The sequence below is a fragment of the Myxine glutinosa genome, chromosome 4 (assembly GCF_964187855.1).
Source record: "Myxine glutinosa chromosome 4, kmMyxGlut1.1, whole genome shotgun sequence".
Lineage (NCBI taxonomy): Eukaryota > Metazoa > Chordata > Myxini > Myxiniformes > Myxinidae > Myxine > Myxine glutinosa.
In genome coordinates this window covers 87,289,144-87,306,153 of record NC_136264.1, presented here as the reverse complement: position 1 = coordinate 87,306,153, position 17,010 = coordinate 87,289,144, and the positions used below count along the sequence as shown (strand labels likewise).

The window sequence follows — 17,010 nt, the reverse complement described above, 5'->3', positions numbered from 1 at the left end:
CTTCCATATACAGTATTGGGCAACATTTGACCGATGCAATTTAACATAAAGACATGTAAGGTGCTGGGGATGGGTAAGAATAATGAAAATAGAGATTACATGGTACAAGGGGCAATCTTGAAGCGTGTCACACAGGAGAAGGTTATGGAGGTGGTAATAGATACGGCAGGTAAGCAGACAGGATAATGCCAGACAGCTATAGGTAAAGCGAACATGTTGTATTCGTAGGGGGATAAATGATAAATCAAAGGAGATCGTTTTAACACTGTGGGACGTGTTGTCCAGGCAAAAATTGTTTGTTGTCGCTCTCGCCGGGTGTTGGGGTGGGCAAATTCCCAACACGAAGGCAAATCTATTTTAGTGTGCCCTAACAGGAACACGAGCAACATGGATAAACGCTGTTTATTTATTACGTCATTATAGGTGCCGTTAGTGGCTGGACATAGTTACACTTGCTTCATTATACAGAGCGAGTCAGAAGTCTGGAAATATAGGACTAATTAAGAAATTAGCCCTTAATAATCCTATCCTTCCCACGTTTCTGGCCTTTTGACTCATCCTGTATGTAACTTTTCCTTTGGTTTATTTTTTTTGTGTCGTTTTCATTAGGTTTAGTTTGAGTACAAAGAGGATGGGGCTTTGCATTTCGGGATGCTTTCTAGTTTTTACGGCATAGCCCGTAGGGCAAAAATCATCTTCCTCCCACAACTGAAGTATCAAACAAGCCTAATTATGCCGCTGTTAGACTTTTGGTCTTGTTTTCATTGGGGTTGCAATGTCTACATGAGTATGGAAGTATAATTTTAGAATTTTTTTTGGTCTAACTCTTAACATGTCAGTTTTTTGTGTTTTTTTTTTGCAGTGAAAAACTCCCAAAGAAAACTGCTCCAATCGGTGAGATAAAGATACTTTCTGCCAGACATCTACCAATTTATGGAATTTTAATATACACAAAAACAAACACGAAATAATGACAATAACACCGAAGCTTTCCGTGCTTCAAGGCGATTCACAGCAAAGAGACCGGAAGAGATGAGAACTAATGCATTTGTAGCATGTCTAAGTAACCGCGACACCGATTGGTTCATCAGTCATGACGTCATTGGTGTTCTGGACACCCATCGTTTGACTTAGTCACCACTGTCCCTGGCTCCGATTGGCTGGTGCGACGTTGTCAGCGATGACGCACCATTTGCATCATTACCTTGGAGGGAGGGGGGATGGGATTCCCCCCAAGGCCGGGGACTCACCATTTGCAGACATACCATGAACAGCGGTCGGGGAAATACCTATGGGGATAAACGCACAACACCTATGGGGGCCTTAAAACGATCATTCATATTCATTCATTCAGTCCAAAAATGAAATTCCTGTGAAAACAGTACGAACCACCTTTAGAGGCCATTTTTCCCCGCAGAGGAGGGGTTGGCCTTTTTCGGGCAGCGTGGTCCCTTTTATGAGCAATGTTTTATGGCCGGATGCCCTTCCTGCCACCAACCCTGTTAGTCGCCTCTTACGACACAGAGTGGAACTGGTACTCAATTTGCCGACCTCAGAAGGATGACGGGCTGAGTCAACCCCCCTGGTGTTAATTCAGCGATAGACCGGGATTTGAACCCAGGATCCTAGGATCCCTAGCCAGCACCCTAACCGCTACACCAACACCAGGCTTCTCCTGTGACAACATTACCTTGGCAATAAACCTTTTATCCGGAAATAGGTTGGATGAGGAGGTAAAAAAAATTGTACAGACATTTGTTCCTTCCAAAAACAAGTCGCATAGATCTTGTACTCACTGTATGACTATGTTGTTTTTCAACAGGTCTCATATTGACAATTGGGGTGTGTTCACTTCTGATCATCATATTGCTTCTGGTCAAATATTCGCCGACATTGTCAAGAAGGTTAAGCATTGGTAAGTTCATCATGTTACATGCTGGCAAGGCTGCTCTGCAGAATACTTATTGGTAGATTGTTTTATACAGAAGTTATAGGCTCATATACAAACTTGGGTGGTTGAAATACTATAGCACCAACAGAATACCAATAGAATGGGAGCACCAAATTAGCAAATTAATTTGGAAGTAGCCAGAGATTTCCAGGCTACAAGCAGTATGGATTTCAAATGGATTTGGACTTTATTTTAGATAGTAGTAGCCTGTGATGCATGAAAACCTTAAATGGACGGAGCAAGATTATTGGTAAGGAATTTCCATCAATTGGCAGAAAAGTGAAGTGAGCACACTGCTTGAATTTCGGTGTTGGGAAATAAACCTATATATTTACAGATCCCTCCCAAACCCATCCCTCTCTGTACCCACCGTACCCAGTCGTACCCAGCTGCTCCTGGACTCTGTGTCCTTTCCTCCTGACAAGGTGGAAAAGTTTCTGTCAACCCTCGACTCTGATTCTGCAACTGGTCCTGACGGCATCAGCCCACGGGTCCTAAAATCATGTGCTTCCGCTCTTTCACTCCCTCTTTCTGTTCTCTTCACCCTCTCTTTTGCTCAAGGTCATCTGCCATCTGCTTGGAAATCAGCCAATATCACCACTTTGCACAAAAAAGGTGCAAAAACAGATCCCAGCAACTACAGACCAATCAGCCTTCTCCCAATTATCAGCAAAGTCATGGAATCCATCATTGCTTCAGATATTAAATCTTTCCTCTTCTCCAATGGCTTGATCTCTGATCATCAATTTGGTTTCAGACCTGGTCACTCTACTCTGGACATGCTGCTTCTGCTTTCTCAACAATGGATGGAGGTCCTCAACGCCAAACAGGAAATTAGAGCTGTCTCCCTTGACATTTCACGTGCCTTCGATACGGTCTGGCACCCTGCTCTGTTCACCAAACTCTCCTCCTTTGGTATCCATGGAAATCTCCACGCATGGCTGGCGGACTTCCTCTCTGGTCGTAGTCAACGTGTGGCCCTGAATGGGTTTCTCTCATCTCCTCTTCCTGTTCAGGCTGGAGTTCCCCAAGGTAGTGTTCTGGGCCCTGTGCTTTTTCTGGTCTTCATCAATGATCTCTCTGACTCTCTTGAAAATCCTCTCTATCTCTTTGCTGACGACTCTACTCTCTGTCGCTCCATTCCTCATCCCTCAGATCGGCAGTCTGCAGCCTCCTCACTCTCTGCAGACCTGGACAAAATCACAGACTGGGCAAACAAATGGAACATGTCTTTCAATCCTGATAAATCTCACACTCTTACGATGTCTCTCCGAAAAGACCGACTGGAAAACCCTCCCATCCACTTTCTGAATAATCCTCTCCAAGAAGTTCTGTCACTCAAGATTTTGGGTCTCACTATTTGCCATGATCTTTCCTGGGAAAACCACATTTCAAATCTGGCCTCCAAAGCCAGTCGCCGACTGGGCATCCTCCATCGTGCGAAGTCCTTCCTTGGCACACCTGAGCTCCTCACCACATACAAGGCTTTCATCCGCAGCTCTATGGAATACTGCTCTCCCTTCTGGTCTGGTGCTCCTGCCTCACACCTAGCCCGTCTTCACACTGTTGAAACCAAAGCGTTCAGAATCATTGGAATCTCCCGCGATGATGCTAACTCCAAGGGCCTTTCACTCACTCACTCACCGCAGGCAGGTTGGTGGTCTTTCCGTCTTCTACCGACTCCTCTCTGGCCTTGCCCCCCCCAGCCCTCTCTGGGCTCTGTCCCCCAAATATTCCTACAGGTCGCACAAGATCTGCCTGCAACCCTCTTATGGTTAAACCGCCAAAATCAAGACTTTCTGCTCACCTTCACTCCTTCATTCCTCTTTTCTCCCGCCTCTGGAACAAACTCCCTCACTCTCTTCAATCCCACTCCACCCTCCAGGTCTTTAAAACAGCTGTTCACCACCATCTCTTATCCTCCCCCATCCAAAACCTTGATCTTTTCTACCCCCGCTAATTTCGGTCCCCTTGTGTTTTATACCTCTCCCCCCCCCCCCCCCCCCTCCCCTTCCCACGCCTCCTGCCCCCAAGCCCTCTCCCTCCCACACTTCTCCCTGCTCTCAAATGTTGTGGTTGTGTGCTTCCCCTTCTCTCCCCCATCTTGTCTTCCGCTCCCTCTTTTTGTATATTTTGTTTGTCTGGTTGATTTGTTTGTGAAATAAATGTTAGCTCTTTCACGAGCCTCGATTCAGTATACAAAAAAGAAAAAAAAAGATGTTTACAAGCTAGTTAAGGAAGGCCTGCTTAGCCAGGATTATTTTGCATCCAGTTCTCATGAACATGAATCGTCCTCTTGTGACTCAAAATAAGTAAAGGGACATTTTGTGGCTCACCCTTTTGTGGCTCACCCTCCTCAAATAACACCTCATTGTGGCTCACCCAATCACCATCAAACCTTTTGTCCGCCCCATCCTTCCCTTTCTCCGAGCTATTCTGAAATCTCTGACACACCTTCACCAGCTCTCCCTACCTCTTCCACCTCTTCCACATCTTACCCTACCCCTCCTCCCCCCTGTTCTGTATCTGATGCTCCCCCTTCCTCTTCATTAACGGTATGGACCTCAAACATCCGGGGCCTTCGTTCAAACTTAACTGATCTCTCCATACAGGTTGCTTCTGTCAAACCAGACGTGATCTGCTTAACAGAAACTTTCCTCCTTTATGATGTCTCTGATTGCATAGTATCTCTCCCGGGCTACTCCCTCCTCCGGTATGATAGACCTGAGCCTCGTCCTGGAGGCGGGGTTGCTATCTTTATCAAAAACTCTCTTCCTCACTCGCCCTGCACTGCACTCTCTCCACCTCACCCCCAGGAATACCTCTGGCTACGGCTTCCCCTTTGCTCCCACCTCTTGTTCATATGTGTGTTGTACCGTCCACCAAACAGTGATGACTCCATCTACATCTCGCTGTCTGATGATATGGACCAACTTCTATCTACTCATCCCAACTCTCTCTTCCTCATATGTGGTGATTTCAACTGTCATCATGCCAGTTGGCTGGGTGTGGGTACCTCTCTCACCAGCCATGGCTCCTCAGCAAAGGACTTCTGCGACTCACTGGGACTGACACAATCTGTCAATTTCCCGACCCGGATCTCAGTCAACGGAACATCTTCTCTTCTGGACTTGGTTATGACTAACTTCCCTGAAAATGTCTGCTGCTCTTCTTCTGCTCCGATCGGATCATCTGATCATGTCCTTGTTAAAGTGGACATCTCTCTGACCATCCTCAGGGAGCCTGCTCAGCGTCGACGAGTCTGGCATTTCACTCAGGCCAACTGGCACGGTCTTCAAGCAGCCATCAATCATCTGGACTGGTCTCCCATCTCTACCACCTCTGACATCAACTCATCCTGGGAATTCTTCCAAAGTAAATTGCTCTCTCTCATGCACAGATTTATCCCATCCCGTCTTCAGTTGTCATACCCTTCCTCCCGTCCATGGTACACGGAATCTTGTGGTGAGGCTGTTGCCCAGAAACAACTTGCCTTCGTCTCCTGGAAAGCAAATCCAACGGAAGGAAATCTCATTTCCTTTCACAAAGCCCGAAACAAGTGTGTGTCCACCCTCAGGAGAGCCAGGAAACAATATCTCTCCGTTCTCAAGACCGAACTCTCTTATCTGTCTCCCTCTTCCAAATCCTGGTGGCGTCTGGTCAAATCCGTTTCTGGTGTTTGTTCCCCCTCCATCCCCTCCCTTACCTCAAACGGCTACACAGCTGATTCCGCACGTGAAAAAGCTGAATGCCTCAACTCTGTGTTTGCCTCTAAATCTTGTGTCCCAAACCCATCCCTCTCTGTACCCACCATACCCAGTCGTACCCTGCTGCTCCTGGACTCCGTGTCCTTTCCTCCTGACAAGGTGGAAAAGTTGCTGTCAACCCTCGACTCTGATTCTGCAACTGGACCCGACGGCATCAGCCCACGGGTCCTAAAATCCTGCTCTGCTGCTCTATCTCACCCTCTCTCTGTTCTCTTCACCCTCTCTTTTGCTCAAGGTAAACTGCCATCTGCTTGGAAATCAGCCAACGTCACCGCTTTGCACAAAAAAGGTGCAAAAACAGATCCTAGCAACTACAGACCAATCAGCCTTCTCCCAATTATCAGCAAAGTCATGGAATCCATCATTGCTTCGGATATGAAATCTTTCCTCTTCTCCAATGGCTTGATCTCTGATCATCCATTTGGTTTCAGACCAGGTCACTCTACTCTGGACATGCTGCTTCTGCTGTCTCAACAATGGATGGAGGTCCTCAATGCCAAACAGGAAATTAGAGCTGTCTCCCTCGACATATCACGTGCCTTCGACACGGTCTGGCACCCCGCTCTGCTCACCAAACTCTCCTCCTTTGGTATCCATGGAAATCTCCACGCATGGCTGGCGGACTTCCTCTCTAGTCGTCGTCAACGTGTGGCCCTGAATGGGTTTCTCTCATCTCCTCTTCCTGTTCAGGCTGGAGTTCCCCAAGGCAGTGTTCTGGGCCCCGTGCTTTTTCTGGTCTTCATCAATGATCTCTCTGACTCTCTCGAAAATCCTCTCTATCTCTTTGCTGATGACTCCACTCTCTGCTGCTCCATTCCTCTTCCCTCAGATCGGCAGTCTGCTGCCTCCTCACTCTCTGAAGACCTGGACAAAATCACAGACTGGTCAAACAAGTGGAACATGTCTTTCAATCATGACAAATCTCACACTCTTACTATGTCTCTCCGAAAAGATCGACTGGGCAACCCTCCCATCTACTTTCTCAACAATCCTCTCCAAGAAGTTCTGTCGCTCAAGATTTTGGGTCTCACTATCTGCCATGATCTTTCTTGGGAAAACCACATTTCCAAGCTGGCCTCCAAAGCCAGTCGCCGACTGGGCATCCTCCGTCGTGCGAAATCCTTCCTCGGCACACCTGAGCTCCTCACCACATACAAGGCTTTCATCCGCAGCTCAATGGAATACTGTTCTCCCCTATGGGCCGGTGCTCCTGCCTCACACCTAGCTCGGCTTCACGCTGTTGAAACCAAAGCTTTCAGAATTATTGGAATCTCCCGCGATGAAGCTATCTCTGAGGGCCTTTCACTCACTCACCGCAGGCAGGTAGGTGGTCTTTCTGTCTTCTACCGACTCCTCTCCGGCCTTGCACCCCCAGCTCTCTCTGTGCTCTGTCCCCCAAATATTCCTACAGGTCGCACAAGATCTGCCAGCAACCCTCTGATGGTTAAACTGCCGAAATCTCGGCTCTCTGCTCACCTTCACTCTTTCATTCCTCTTTTCTCCCGCCTCTGGAACAAACTCCCTCACTCCCTTCAATCCCACTCCTCCCTCCAGGTCTTTAAAACAGCTGTTCACCACCATCTCTTATCTTCCCCCATCCAAAACCTTGATCTTTTCTACCCCCGCTAATTCACCCCAGATCCACCTTGTTTGAAATTCCAACTTCTTTCCTGGAAGTCCTGGCAGTGTCCATATGTTTTATACCTCTCCCACCGCCCCCTTCCCATGCCCCCCCCCCCCCCAAAGCCCTCGCCCTCTCTCAGATCTCTCGATGTCTCCATGTCTCTCGGTCCCTGCTCTCAAATGTTGTGTTTTGTGTCCTTCCCCCTCTCTCCCCATCTTGTCTACCGCTCCCGATGTTGTATGTTTTATGTGTCGGTTTGTCTTTCTGTGTGATTAATGTTCGCTCTTTCACGAGCCTCGATCTTGTATACAAAAAAAAGAAAAAAAAGAAGAAAAAAAAGGGATAAACTGAGAAGGGAAACGAGTTCTAGGTTGTCATCCCGCTTGTATGTTCCAGGTCTCAAACTATCACTTTGTGTGCATCATCTCTGCACATTTCTTGACATCAGGCATGCTTACTGGTAATGTTGTATCTGCATTGTTAAAGGGATTCAAAAATACATATTTCATGTATTAGCTGAACTTTTGCTTTGAATTTTTTTTTTTTCAATACAATGATGACCAGTATGTTTTATGTTTGTCCATATCATCTCTGAAGTGTGAAGAAAATACTAGTTATTAGGTCATCATCAGCCCACTCTGGGCTATATTTTTATGCCTCCGTCCCCGAAGGTAGATGGAGGCATTATGTTTTTGGGTTGTCCGTCCGTACGGGCTCAACCTGGTTTTTTTTTCAGCAACAACATGTCCGATTGAGACTAAACTTTCAGGATAGGAGTGACACCCATGCAGAATGTTTTCTGATAATTATGACATCATAGGTCATGTGGTATGGCAGCTATATTGGATTAAACAGAGTTGAAAAAAAAATTCGGAAACCGCTGAATGGAAAAATTTGGAACTTGGCATGTTGTCAAGTAATCCCAATGGGGAGCAAAAGCATGATAATGATATCATCGGTGAAGTGGTATACCAGCCATAAATGTTTTAATCGAATGCCTTATCCGAAAAATCTGACATTGCATGCACATGATATCTGACCCCCTTTTTTTTCTTTTTTTTTGCTTTTTCCGGTATACAAGATCGAGGCTCGTGAGAGAGCTAACATTGATCACACAAAAAGTGAAACCAACACACAAAACACAAAAAATAAGGGGAGCGGCAGACAAGATGGGGAGAGAGGGGGAAGGACACAAACACAACATTTGAGAGCAGGGACAACGGGAGAAATGTGGGAGGGCGAGGGCTTTGGGGGAGGTGGGAGAGGTATAAAAAATATGAACACTGCAAGGACTTCCAGGAAAGAAGTTGGAATTTCCAAAAAGTGGATCTGGGGTGAAATTAGTGGGGTTAGAAAAGATAAAGATTTTGGATGGGGGAAGATAAGAGATGGTGGTGAACAGCTGTTTTAAAGACCTGGAGGGAGGAGTGGGATTGAAGAGAGTGAGGGAGTTTGTTCCAGAGGTGGGAGAAAAGGGGAATGAAAGAGTGAAGGTGAGCAGAGAGCCTAGATTTTGGCAGTTTAACCATAAGAGGGTTGCTGGCAGATCTTGTGCGACCTGGAGGAATATTTGGGGGACAGAGCACAGAGAGAGCTGGGGGAGCAAGGCTGGAGAGGAGTCGGTAGAAGACAGAAAGACCACCAACCTGCCTGCGGTGAGTGAGTGAAAGGCCCTCGGAGTTAACTTCATCGCAGGAGATTCCAATGATTCTGAAAGCTTTGGTTTCAACAGCGTGAAGCCGAGCTAGGTATGAGGCAGGAGCACCAGCCCAGAGGGGGGGAACAGTATTCCATTGAGCTGCGGATGAAAGCCTTGTCTGTGGTGAGGAGCTTAGGTGTGCCAAGGAAGGACTTTGCACGACGGAGGATGCCCAGTCGGCGACTGGCTTTGGAGGCCAGCTTGGAAATGTGGTTTTCCCAAGAAAGATCATGGCAGATAGTAAGACCCAAAAGCTTGAGTGACAGAACTTCTTGGAGAGGATTGTTGAGAAAGTAGATGGGAGGGTTTTCCAGTCGGTCCTTTCGGAGAGACATTGTAAGAGTGTGAGATTTGTCCGGATTGAAAGACATGTTCCACTTGTTTGACCAGTCTGTGATTTTTTCCAGGTCTGCACAGAGTGAGGAGGCTGCAGACTGCCGATCTGAGGGATGAGGAATGGAGCGGCAGATAGTGGAGTCATCAGCAAAGAGATAGAGAGGATTTTCCAGAGAGTCGGAGAGATCATTGATGAAGACCAGAAATAGCACAGGGCCCAGAACACTACCTTGGGAACTCCAGCCAGAACAGGAAGGGGAGATGAGAGAAATCCATTCAGGGCCACACGTTGCCTTCGACCAGAGAGGAATTCCGCAAGCCATGAGTGGAGGTTTCCATGGATACCATAGGAGGAGAGTTTGGTGAGTATAGCTGGGTGCCAGACCGTATCGAAGGCACGTGATATGTCAAGTGAGACAGCTCTGATTTCCTGTTTGGCATTGAGGACCTCCATCCATTGTTGAGACAGCAGAATCAACCTGTCCAGAGTGACGTGGTCTGAATCCAAATTGATGATCAGAGATCAAGCCATTGGAGAAGAGGAAGGATTTGATATCCGAAGCAATGATGGATTCCATGGCTTTGCTGATAATTGGAAGCAGGCTGATTGGTCTGTAGTTGCAAGGATCTGTTTTTGCACCTTTTTGTGTAAAGCGGTAATGTTTGCTGATTTCCAAGATGCTGGCAGATGACCTTGAGCAAAAGAGAGGGTGAAAAGAACAGAGAGAGGGTGAGATAGAGCGGCAGAGCAGGTTTTTAGGACCCGTGGGCTGATGCCGTCTGGTCCAGTTGCAGAATCAGAGTCGAGGTTTGACAGAAACTTCTCCACCTTGTCAGGAGAGAAGGACACAGAGTCCAGGAGCAGTTGGCTTCGACTGGGAAAGGTGGGAACAGAGAGAGATGGGTTTGGGACACAAGATTTTGAGGCAAACACAGAGTTGAGGCATTCGGCTTTGTCACGTGCGGTGTCAACTGTGTAGCCATTTGAGGTAAGGGAGGGGATGGAGGGGGAACAAACACCAGAAACGGATTTGACCAGACGCCACCAGGATTTGGAGGAAGGAGACAGGTTTGAGAGTTCAATCTTGAGTGTGGAGAGATAGTGCTTCCTGGCACTCCTGAGGGTAGACACACACTTGTTCCGAGCTTGGTGGAAGGAACTGAGATTGCCTCAGTTTTGACCCATTGAGACCCATTTGTTGTAAGATATTAAATTTATGACATCAATCATTTATGACATCAATTTTATGACATCGATTTATGACATCAATCAATCATAAGGTCACATGGTTTGGCAACCATATTGGATTGAAGGAAAATATTAAATAATTATATCTCTAAAACCACTTACCCTATCGATGCTAAATTTTACAAATGTCATCAAACACCATTGTTGCATATACTTTGAAAATGATGACGTCATAGGTCACGTGGTTTGTCAGCCACCTTGGATAGAAAAACGACCCTTTTCCGATCATCACGAAACTTCACAAATGTGATCCACTACCCATACATATGCAGCGTGTCCATTTTTGATACCATATGTCACGTGGTTTGGCAGCCATATTAGCTTGAAAGCCAATATTTAAAAAAAATAATCCCTTCTCCAAAACGCTTCACCTATCGATGTGAATTCTGTCCTATGGTAGAAATGTGATATTTCAAAACAACTGTTGGGATTTAAACCAAACTTATTTATTTTTAGGACAGTGAACAAGGGCATCTACCCACTGTCGCGGACAGGGACTACGTACATGGAGGCATATTGATGACACAGTTCATTGCTGTAGTTTTGTATTTGTAATATCTTTCTAAATTAAATGGGTACAGTACCATGCCTGGTATCAAGAAATAGTCAGAAATCTGTTTGATAGTGAATTGGTTTGGAACATATGTGAGACATATTAAGGGTTAATGCTCACTAATTGCAATGACTTTCTTTTCTTTTTGTTTCAGGAATTTCAGGAAGGTGAGTAAAATATGAAAACTTGCTCATGGAAACGCAAGACCACCCATTACATTTTCACCTCAGCATCTCATTTGACCCACAACACAGTTCAATTGAACATAAGTATAAGATAAGTGCAAAACCCAGACAAAGGGTGGAAGTCGAACAAATTTAGCAAATTACTAGTTGTCATTGACCAACCGACTTGTGCAGTTTTATGCTCATCTTCACTCATTTCCCTTCTATTTTTGTTTGTTTGTTACCTCTGCCACATGTGTTCCCCCCTGTCTGTTTGTTTGTTTATCTTGAACAGGATGTCTCAAAAAGTTGTGGATGGATTGAGATTCAACTGGGTGGACAGGTTGGGTTTGTGATGAGGATAAATCAATTCGATTTTGGTGAAGATCTGGATCTGAAACTGGATCCAGATACAAATTTTTCAAAAACTTTTAAGTGATTCTTCACCATTGAGAGGTAGGGGCAAAAAAGATAAAAAGCATGATATCTCAAAAAGTTGTGGACAGATTCGCCCTCTGCCAGGTTGAACAGTTTACATTTTATAGCCCACTGATGGGCTACATCTGCATCCGGACATTAACCAAAACCTAATCGGCTTGTTCTTGCTACCTACCCAACTCATCCACCAAGTTTTGTCATAACCTGTCCACAACTATTTGAAATGTCATGCTGCACTGTATATAAGTTTTTGGCTGTATCACTCAATTGTTCCACTTATAATTCAAAACGTTCTCATATCCAGATCCTGATATTCATTAAAATTGTCTTTTCACACACCCAAGCTGTCCACCAAGTTTCATCCGAATCTGTCCATAGCTTTTTGAAACGGGTGAAAACTTCAGTGGTGGAGGTAATAAATAATGAGGGAATGTGCAGCGATGAGACAAAAGCGCATATCACGGTAATTCACTCAACAATTGATGAAACCCACGATCGTCAATGCACATCGCATTTATCTTAACTCGTTCGCACAACAGATAGTGAAAACAGGGGAGAAAAGCCTAAGCACCACACGATGCCTGTGTGAGATTGTTGCCGAAGGTTCACTCAGGGTAGCTAAAAATGGAGTAGCTCTCGGTGGGCAAATACGGGTCTGGTCCCTTGGACTCTTCATAGATGTGAGCTTTATGTGGCACCATTGTCTCTTGGGCTGGCATCACGAGGACGTATCTCTCCATTTCTCCGAGTGACGTTCTAGTTATTTCTGTATTTATGTTGTTACTATTTCTTTTCTTTTTTCAGAACCCTCAAATTGAGACTAAATTTCCAAGCAATCTTGCAGGTGAGTCATCCACACAAAAGCTTGTTAATGTGGTTAATTGTCTCATTTTACGTCATTCGCAGCTCTGAATAAGTGGAGGGTTTTTTGCATCTGCCACTAAACACTATTTTCTCCTGTTTCTTCGTAATGTTTTCACCCAAACGTCCCTGTAGTGAACGTTTTAAAGTGCACACTTGTTCCTAAACTCATTTGAGGTCTGTGTCCCAAACAGGAAATTTGAAAGACATGGTGAGAGAGAGAACGTCGATCTTCCAGACGTTTGTCATCTCCTGAGGAAACTGGGGACTGCGGGATTGCAAAATAAACTAGAACTGTGAGCAGTGATGATAGGTTTCCAGGCAAAATGGCTGCCATACCATGTGACTGATGATGTCATAGTTTGTAAAAAGTATTCCTCATGTGTAGTCAATTTTACATATGAAGTTTCGGATTGATCTGTTGAGTGGTTCTGGAGATATGGATTTTCAAATACTTTTTCCTTAAATCCAAGATGGCTGCCCTACCACGTGACTGATGATGTCATAGTTCAGAAACATTTTTCCTCATGTTGAGTTGATCATACATATGAAATTTCGTATTGATCCATTCAGCAGTTTTGGCGAGAAAGATGTTTAATGGTTTTCCTTAAATCCAAGATGCCCGCCATATCACGTGACTGACGTCATAGTTTACAAATATTTTTTCCCACATCAGTAGTTTATCATATGTTTGACATTTTGCATTGATCCGTTAAGAGGTATTCTGGAATATTTTTGCTCCTTTGAATGAAAGATTGCGGCCAAACCACATGAGTGAATATGTCATAGTTTCCACCTCGGAAGAGGAACCTCGGAATGTCTTAGTTTCTACCTCATATTGTCTACCTCGGAAGAATGACAGGCCGAGTCAACACACCTGGTGTTATTTCAACAGCATGACAGGGGCTCAAACTCGAGACTCGAAGATCTCAATCCAGCCACCTTAACCGTTAAGTCAACACAAGGCTGTATATCCCTTATATCCTGGAATTTTGAGGACCTCAAGCCCCACAAACACAGTATTTTTGTCTGGAGGTCAGAGGTCATGTTTAGTAAAAAAATTATGTTGCCGTGCCAACTTCTGAACAAGTGATGGGATTTTGAACAGACTTGGTATAAGTATATATGATGTAAAGATGAACTGATTGGATTATGGCATCAACAGATCAAAGGTCAGAGGTCATGTAAAGTAAAAATGTGATATTTGGGAACAGCTAAATGGATTTAAATCAAACTTGGTGGAAGTATTATAATGATCTAATAATGTGAGTGGAGGCATATTGGGTGACGTCGAAGTGTCGTTCTAGTTTTATATATATATATATAGTTTTTTTTTTTGTTATATGTGTATTTTATATGTATTTATATATATATCGTATTAAATTTAATATATTTTTGAAGCATTATTTTCGAAATTTTTTATAAGTAAAGTAAAAATATTTAATTATTATAAAAATAATTATAACTTATAAAAAATATATTACTTATCTTACTATAATTCACCAAATGTCCGTCCGTCTGTCTGTCTGTTCGAAGGTACCGTAAAAACTGCTGAACCGATCTCAACGATTTTTTGGGTGGGTAATCCTGGGATTTCCAGGAGTGAAATAGGCTATTTAGTTTTCCCAATTTCAGTTTTAGTCTCCAGCATTCTCAGGTTTTGACTCCCGCATAACATGCATAACGTTCATTGTGACGATGTTTTAATTGTGACGATGTTGTTTTCCCTGGTGCCGCACAAACGGCTGCACCGATCGCTGCACGGCTGCACCGATCGGACGCGGTGACCTCGGACAAAGACCTTTTATAAGGACATGGGTTGAATCCCTGCATGAGAGAATTCTAACCCATTTCAACTGAAGGAAACACGTATCAGGAGTACATACGACCTAGCGATTGTGAACACGATTATCGATCACGATTCACGATCACGATCATCACGATCATAGTGTATCGATCACTGTGGGACATTTGGTGAATTATAGTAAGATACTCTTTAGATTTTGATGATTTGCGTGTGATATGATTTAACGGATGTTTATATGAATCGTTTAAAATAAAAAAAAACCTTCAATTTCTGATATTTTGCCTTTTCATTTGGGCTTCCCAAGTGAAGCCCCACCCATCGGGCGGGTACCGTTGGTTAAAAATAATTTATAAGTGAAAATATATGCGTGTGCACATGACGTACGCACATGACGTACACACATGACGTACACACACACCCGACCAGTATAAAATATATTCAGCATGATCTCGAGATAAATTGGTCAAGGAAAAATAATTGATGACGTCATCCGTCACGTGATTCGGTAGCCATATTTTTACGGCCTCGCTCATAGGGAAATGCCGTCTAGAACAGCGTTTGTCTGTCCATCCATCCGGTATATGTATGTCCCTCACAATGTCCACCAATCAGAGCTGAAGGTCTGGTCACATGACAGGGGGACAGCAGATCCAAGCTATTGGTCTTGTTTGTAATGGCCGAATCTGACATTGCCTTTTACACACTTTTTTCTGATGTGTGGGTTTTAAAATCTTTTTTTTGTATGCAACGTCGATGCTCATGGAAGAGCTCGAGCTCGTACACTGGATCAGGATGCAACAGACAATTCATTAATTCTTGAACCTTGATTGAATGCACCATTTTGCTTGCATTTCTGTTGATACTATTTGTATACTGTACTTCAGTTTCCTGCTTTTGCAATACCGAATGATGTAATTGTTCTGAATGAATTGGATCTTTTGGATATTAGTCCTACATTGCATTGTGTTTTCTTTTATTGCTCTTTCTCATGAAAAAATTTTTACAAAACAATTTTGGGTGGGACTTGTTAATCAAATGGAAAACCCATACATTAACGGAAATGTTCGTATCAGCAAGAGACTTATTGCAGAGTAGTTTACGTCGTCATATCTGTTGCACTTCAACAACGTAACAGATACACGTGACTGCGATGTCCGGCAAGCTACACGTGACTGGTAACCTAGCAACAAATACGGATACATGGTCCGCTCGATGTGAATGGGTTTACGACGGAGTGCGGCACTGGAATATCAGCTATCATCGAAATATGTTCATAGAATAGAACAGGGGTCTGCAACCTTAGGCACGGGTGCCACCATTGGCACGCGGCAGCGGAAGTCATTGGCACACTGGCGAAAGTAGTGCCCTCTCAGCTGCATGCCAAATCACCTCTTGAACAGCCATTGGCTGTTGCGCGGCCTGTCTTATTTCGTTTGATTGACGGTACGGCCTCCCGCTCACATTCCCCACAGGAATTGCAGTGAAGCGGTTCAGGTTCGGGAGATGATGGCAACCCCGCTAGCTAAGAAAGCTGAAGTAAAGGTTCGGGCATTCCAGCCCTCATGGACAGAAGAGTGGGGTTTTGTTTTTCAGAAGGACCGTGCTGTGTGTACTTTGTTTTGAAAATGTTGTTTGTCGAACGTCGAGTGTTAAGCGCTATTTTGAGACAAAGCACGAGAAAACTTTCAAAGATCAGGCAGACAAGGCAGAATCCATCAAACGTGCCGTGTCCAGGTATGGGAAGCAAGCCAACACCCTTAAAATCTTTGCCACTGCTAAAAACCAAGCGACTGAAGCAAGCCATCGCATTGCTCGTTGCATTGCGGAACGCGGAAAGCCATTCATGGATGGCGAATATATTAAGGAGCCTTTTCTCTGTAGCTCGGAGGTTCTGTTTGAAGGCTTACCAAACAAAGAGACAATCAAATCAAGAATGAATGATATTCCCATGTCAGCTAGAAGTGTTGAGCGACGCATCGAAGAAATGGCAGAAAATGTCAGCGCGCAGCAAATAGCTGTGTTAAAAGATGCTGTGGTATTCAGCATTGCACTTGACGAGAGTGTGGACGTCAATGAAATACCTCGTTTGGCAGTCATTGGCATTTGGCAGTCGGCAAGCTAGCAATCTTTTCAAGCGATGTTGCCACCTCCACTTTCCGTGACTTCAGACACGTAAGGGAGCTTTCCTCACAGCACAGCATCAGCACCGCTGAAATATGCAAATACATGAGCGAGCTTGAGTCGGAGTTCACAACACGATTTGGGGACTTTCAGAAGTATGGACCCATGTTGTCTTTCTTGATCAAGCCAGACAGCTTTGATGGACACGAATTGGATTTTTCTCTGATAGACTGGTTGGATACACAGGACATGGAAATGCAGCCGATTGAGCTGAAGAGTTCAACACTGTGGGTGACTAAGTTTGCAGAGCTCCGGAAACAACTAGAAACCACGGCAGTGCAAGATCACGGAACCTGCATCTTCACCTGCTGGACATCCGTGCCGAAGAAGTCCAGATGTCTCCGGAACGTTGCACTGGCTTTGCTGTCAGTCTTAGGATC

General features: G+C 44.7%; 1 protein-coding gene and 1 long non-coding RNA gene across 2 annotated transcripts in view; both read left to right on the top strand.

Moving 5' to 3' along the window:
- LOC137415840 (tumor necrosis factor receptor superfamily member 1A-like) overlaps positions 1-2,051 on the top strand; it is a 28,568-nt gene extending 26,517 nt beyond the window's left edge. The window contains exons 6-7 of the mRNA XM_078776121.1: positions 863-894; positions 1,823-2,051. Of these exons, the coding sequence (XP_078632247.1) occupies positions 863-894; positions 1,823-1,971 (181 nt within the window). The 3' untranslated portion in view covers positions 1,972-2,051. The remainder of the gene's footprint in view (positions 1-862; positions 895-1,822) is intronic.
- A 9,305-nt stretch (positions 2,052-11,356) lies between these two features.
- LOC144891776 (uncharacterized) lies at positions 11,357-15,397 on the top strand. Its single transcript, XR_013623096.1, has 2 exons — positions 11,357-12,625; positions 12,837-15,397. It is a non-coding gene; the product is annotated as an uncharacterized LOC144891776 (long non-coding RNA).
- Positions 15,398-17,010: the final 1,613 nt, after the last annotated feature.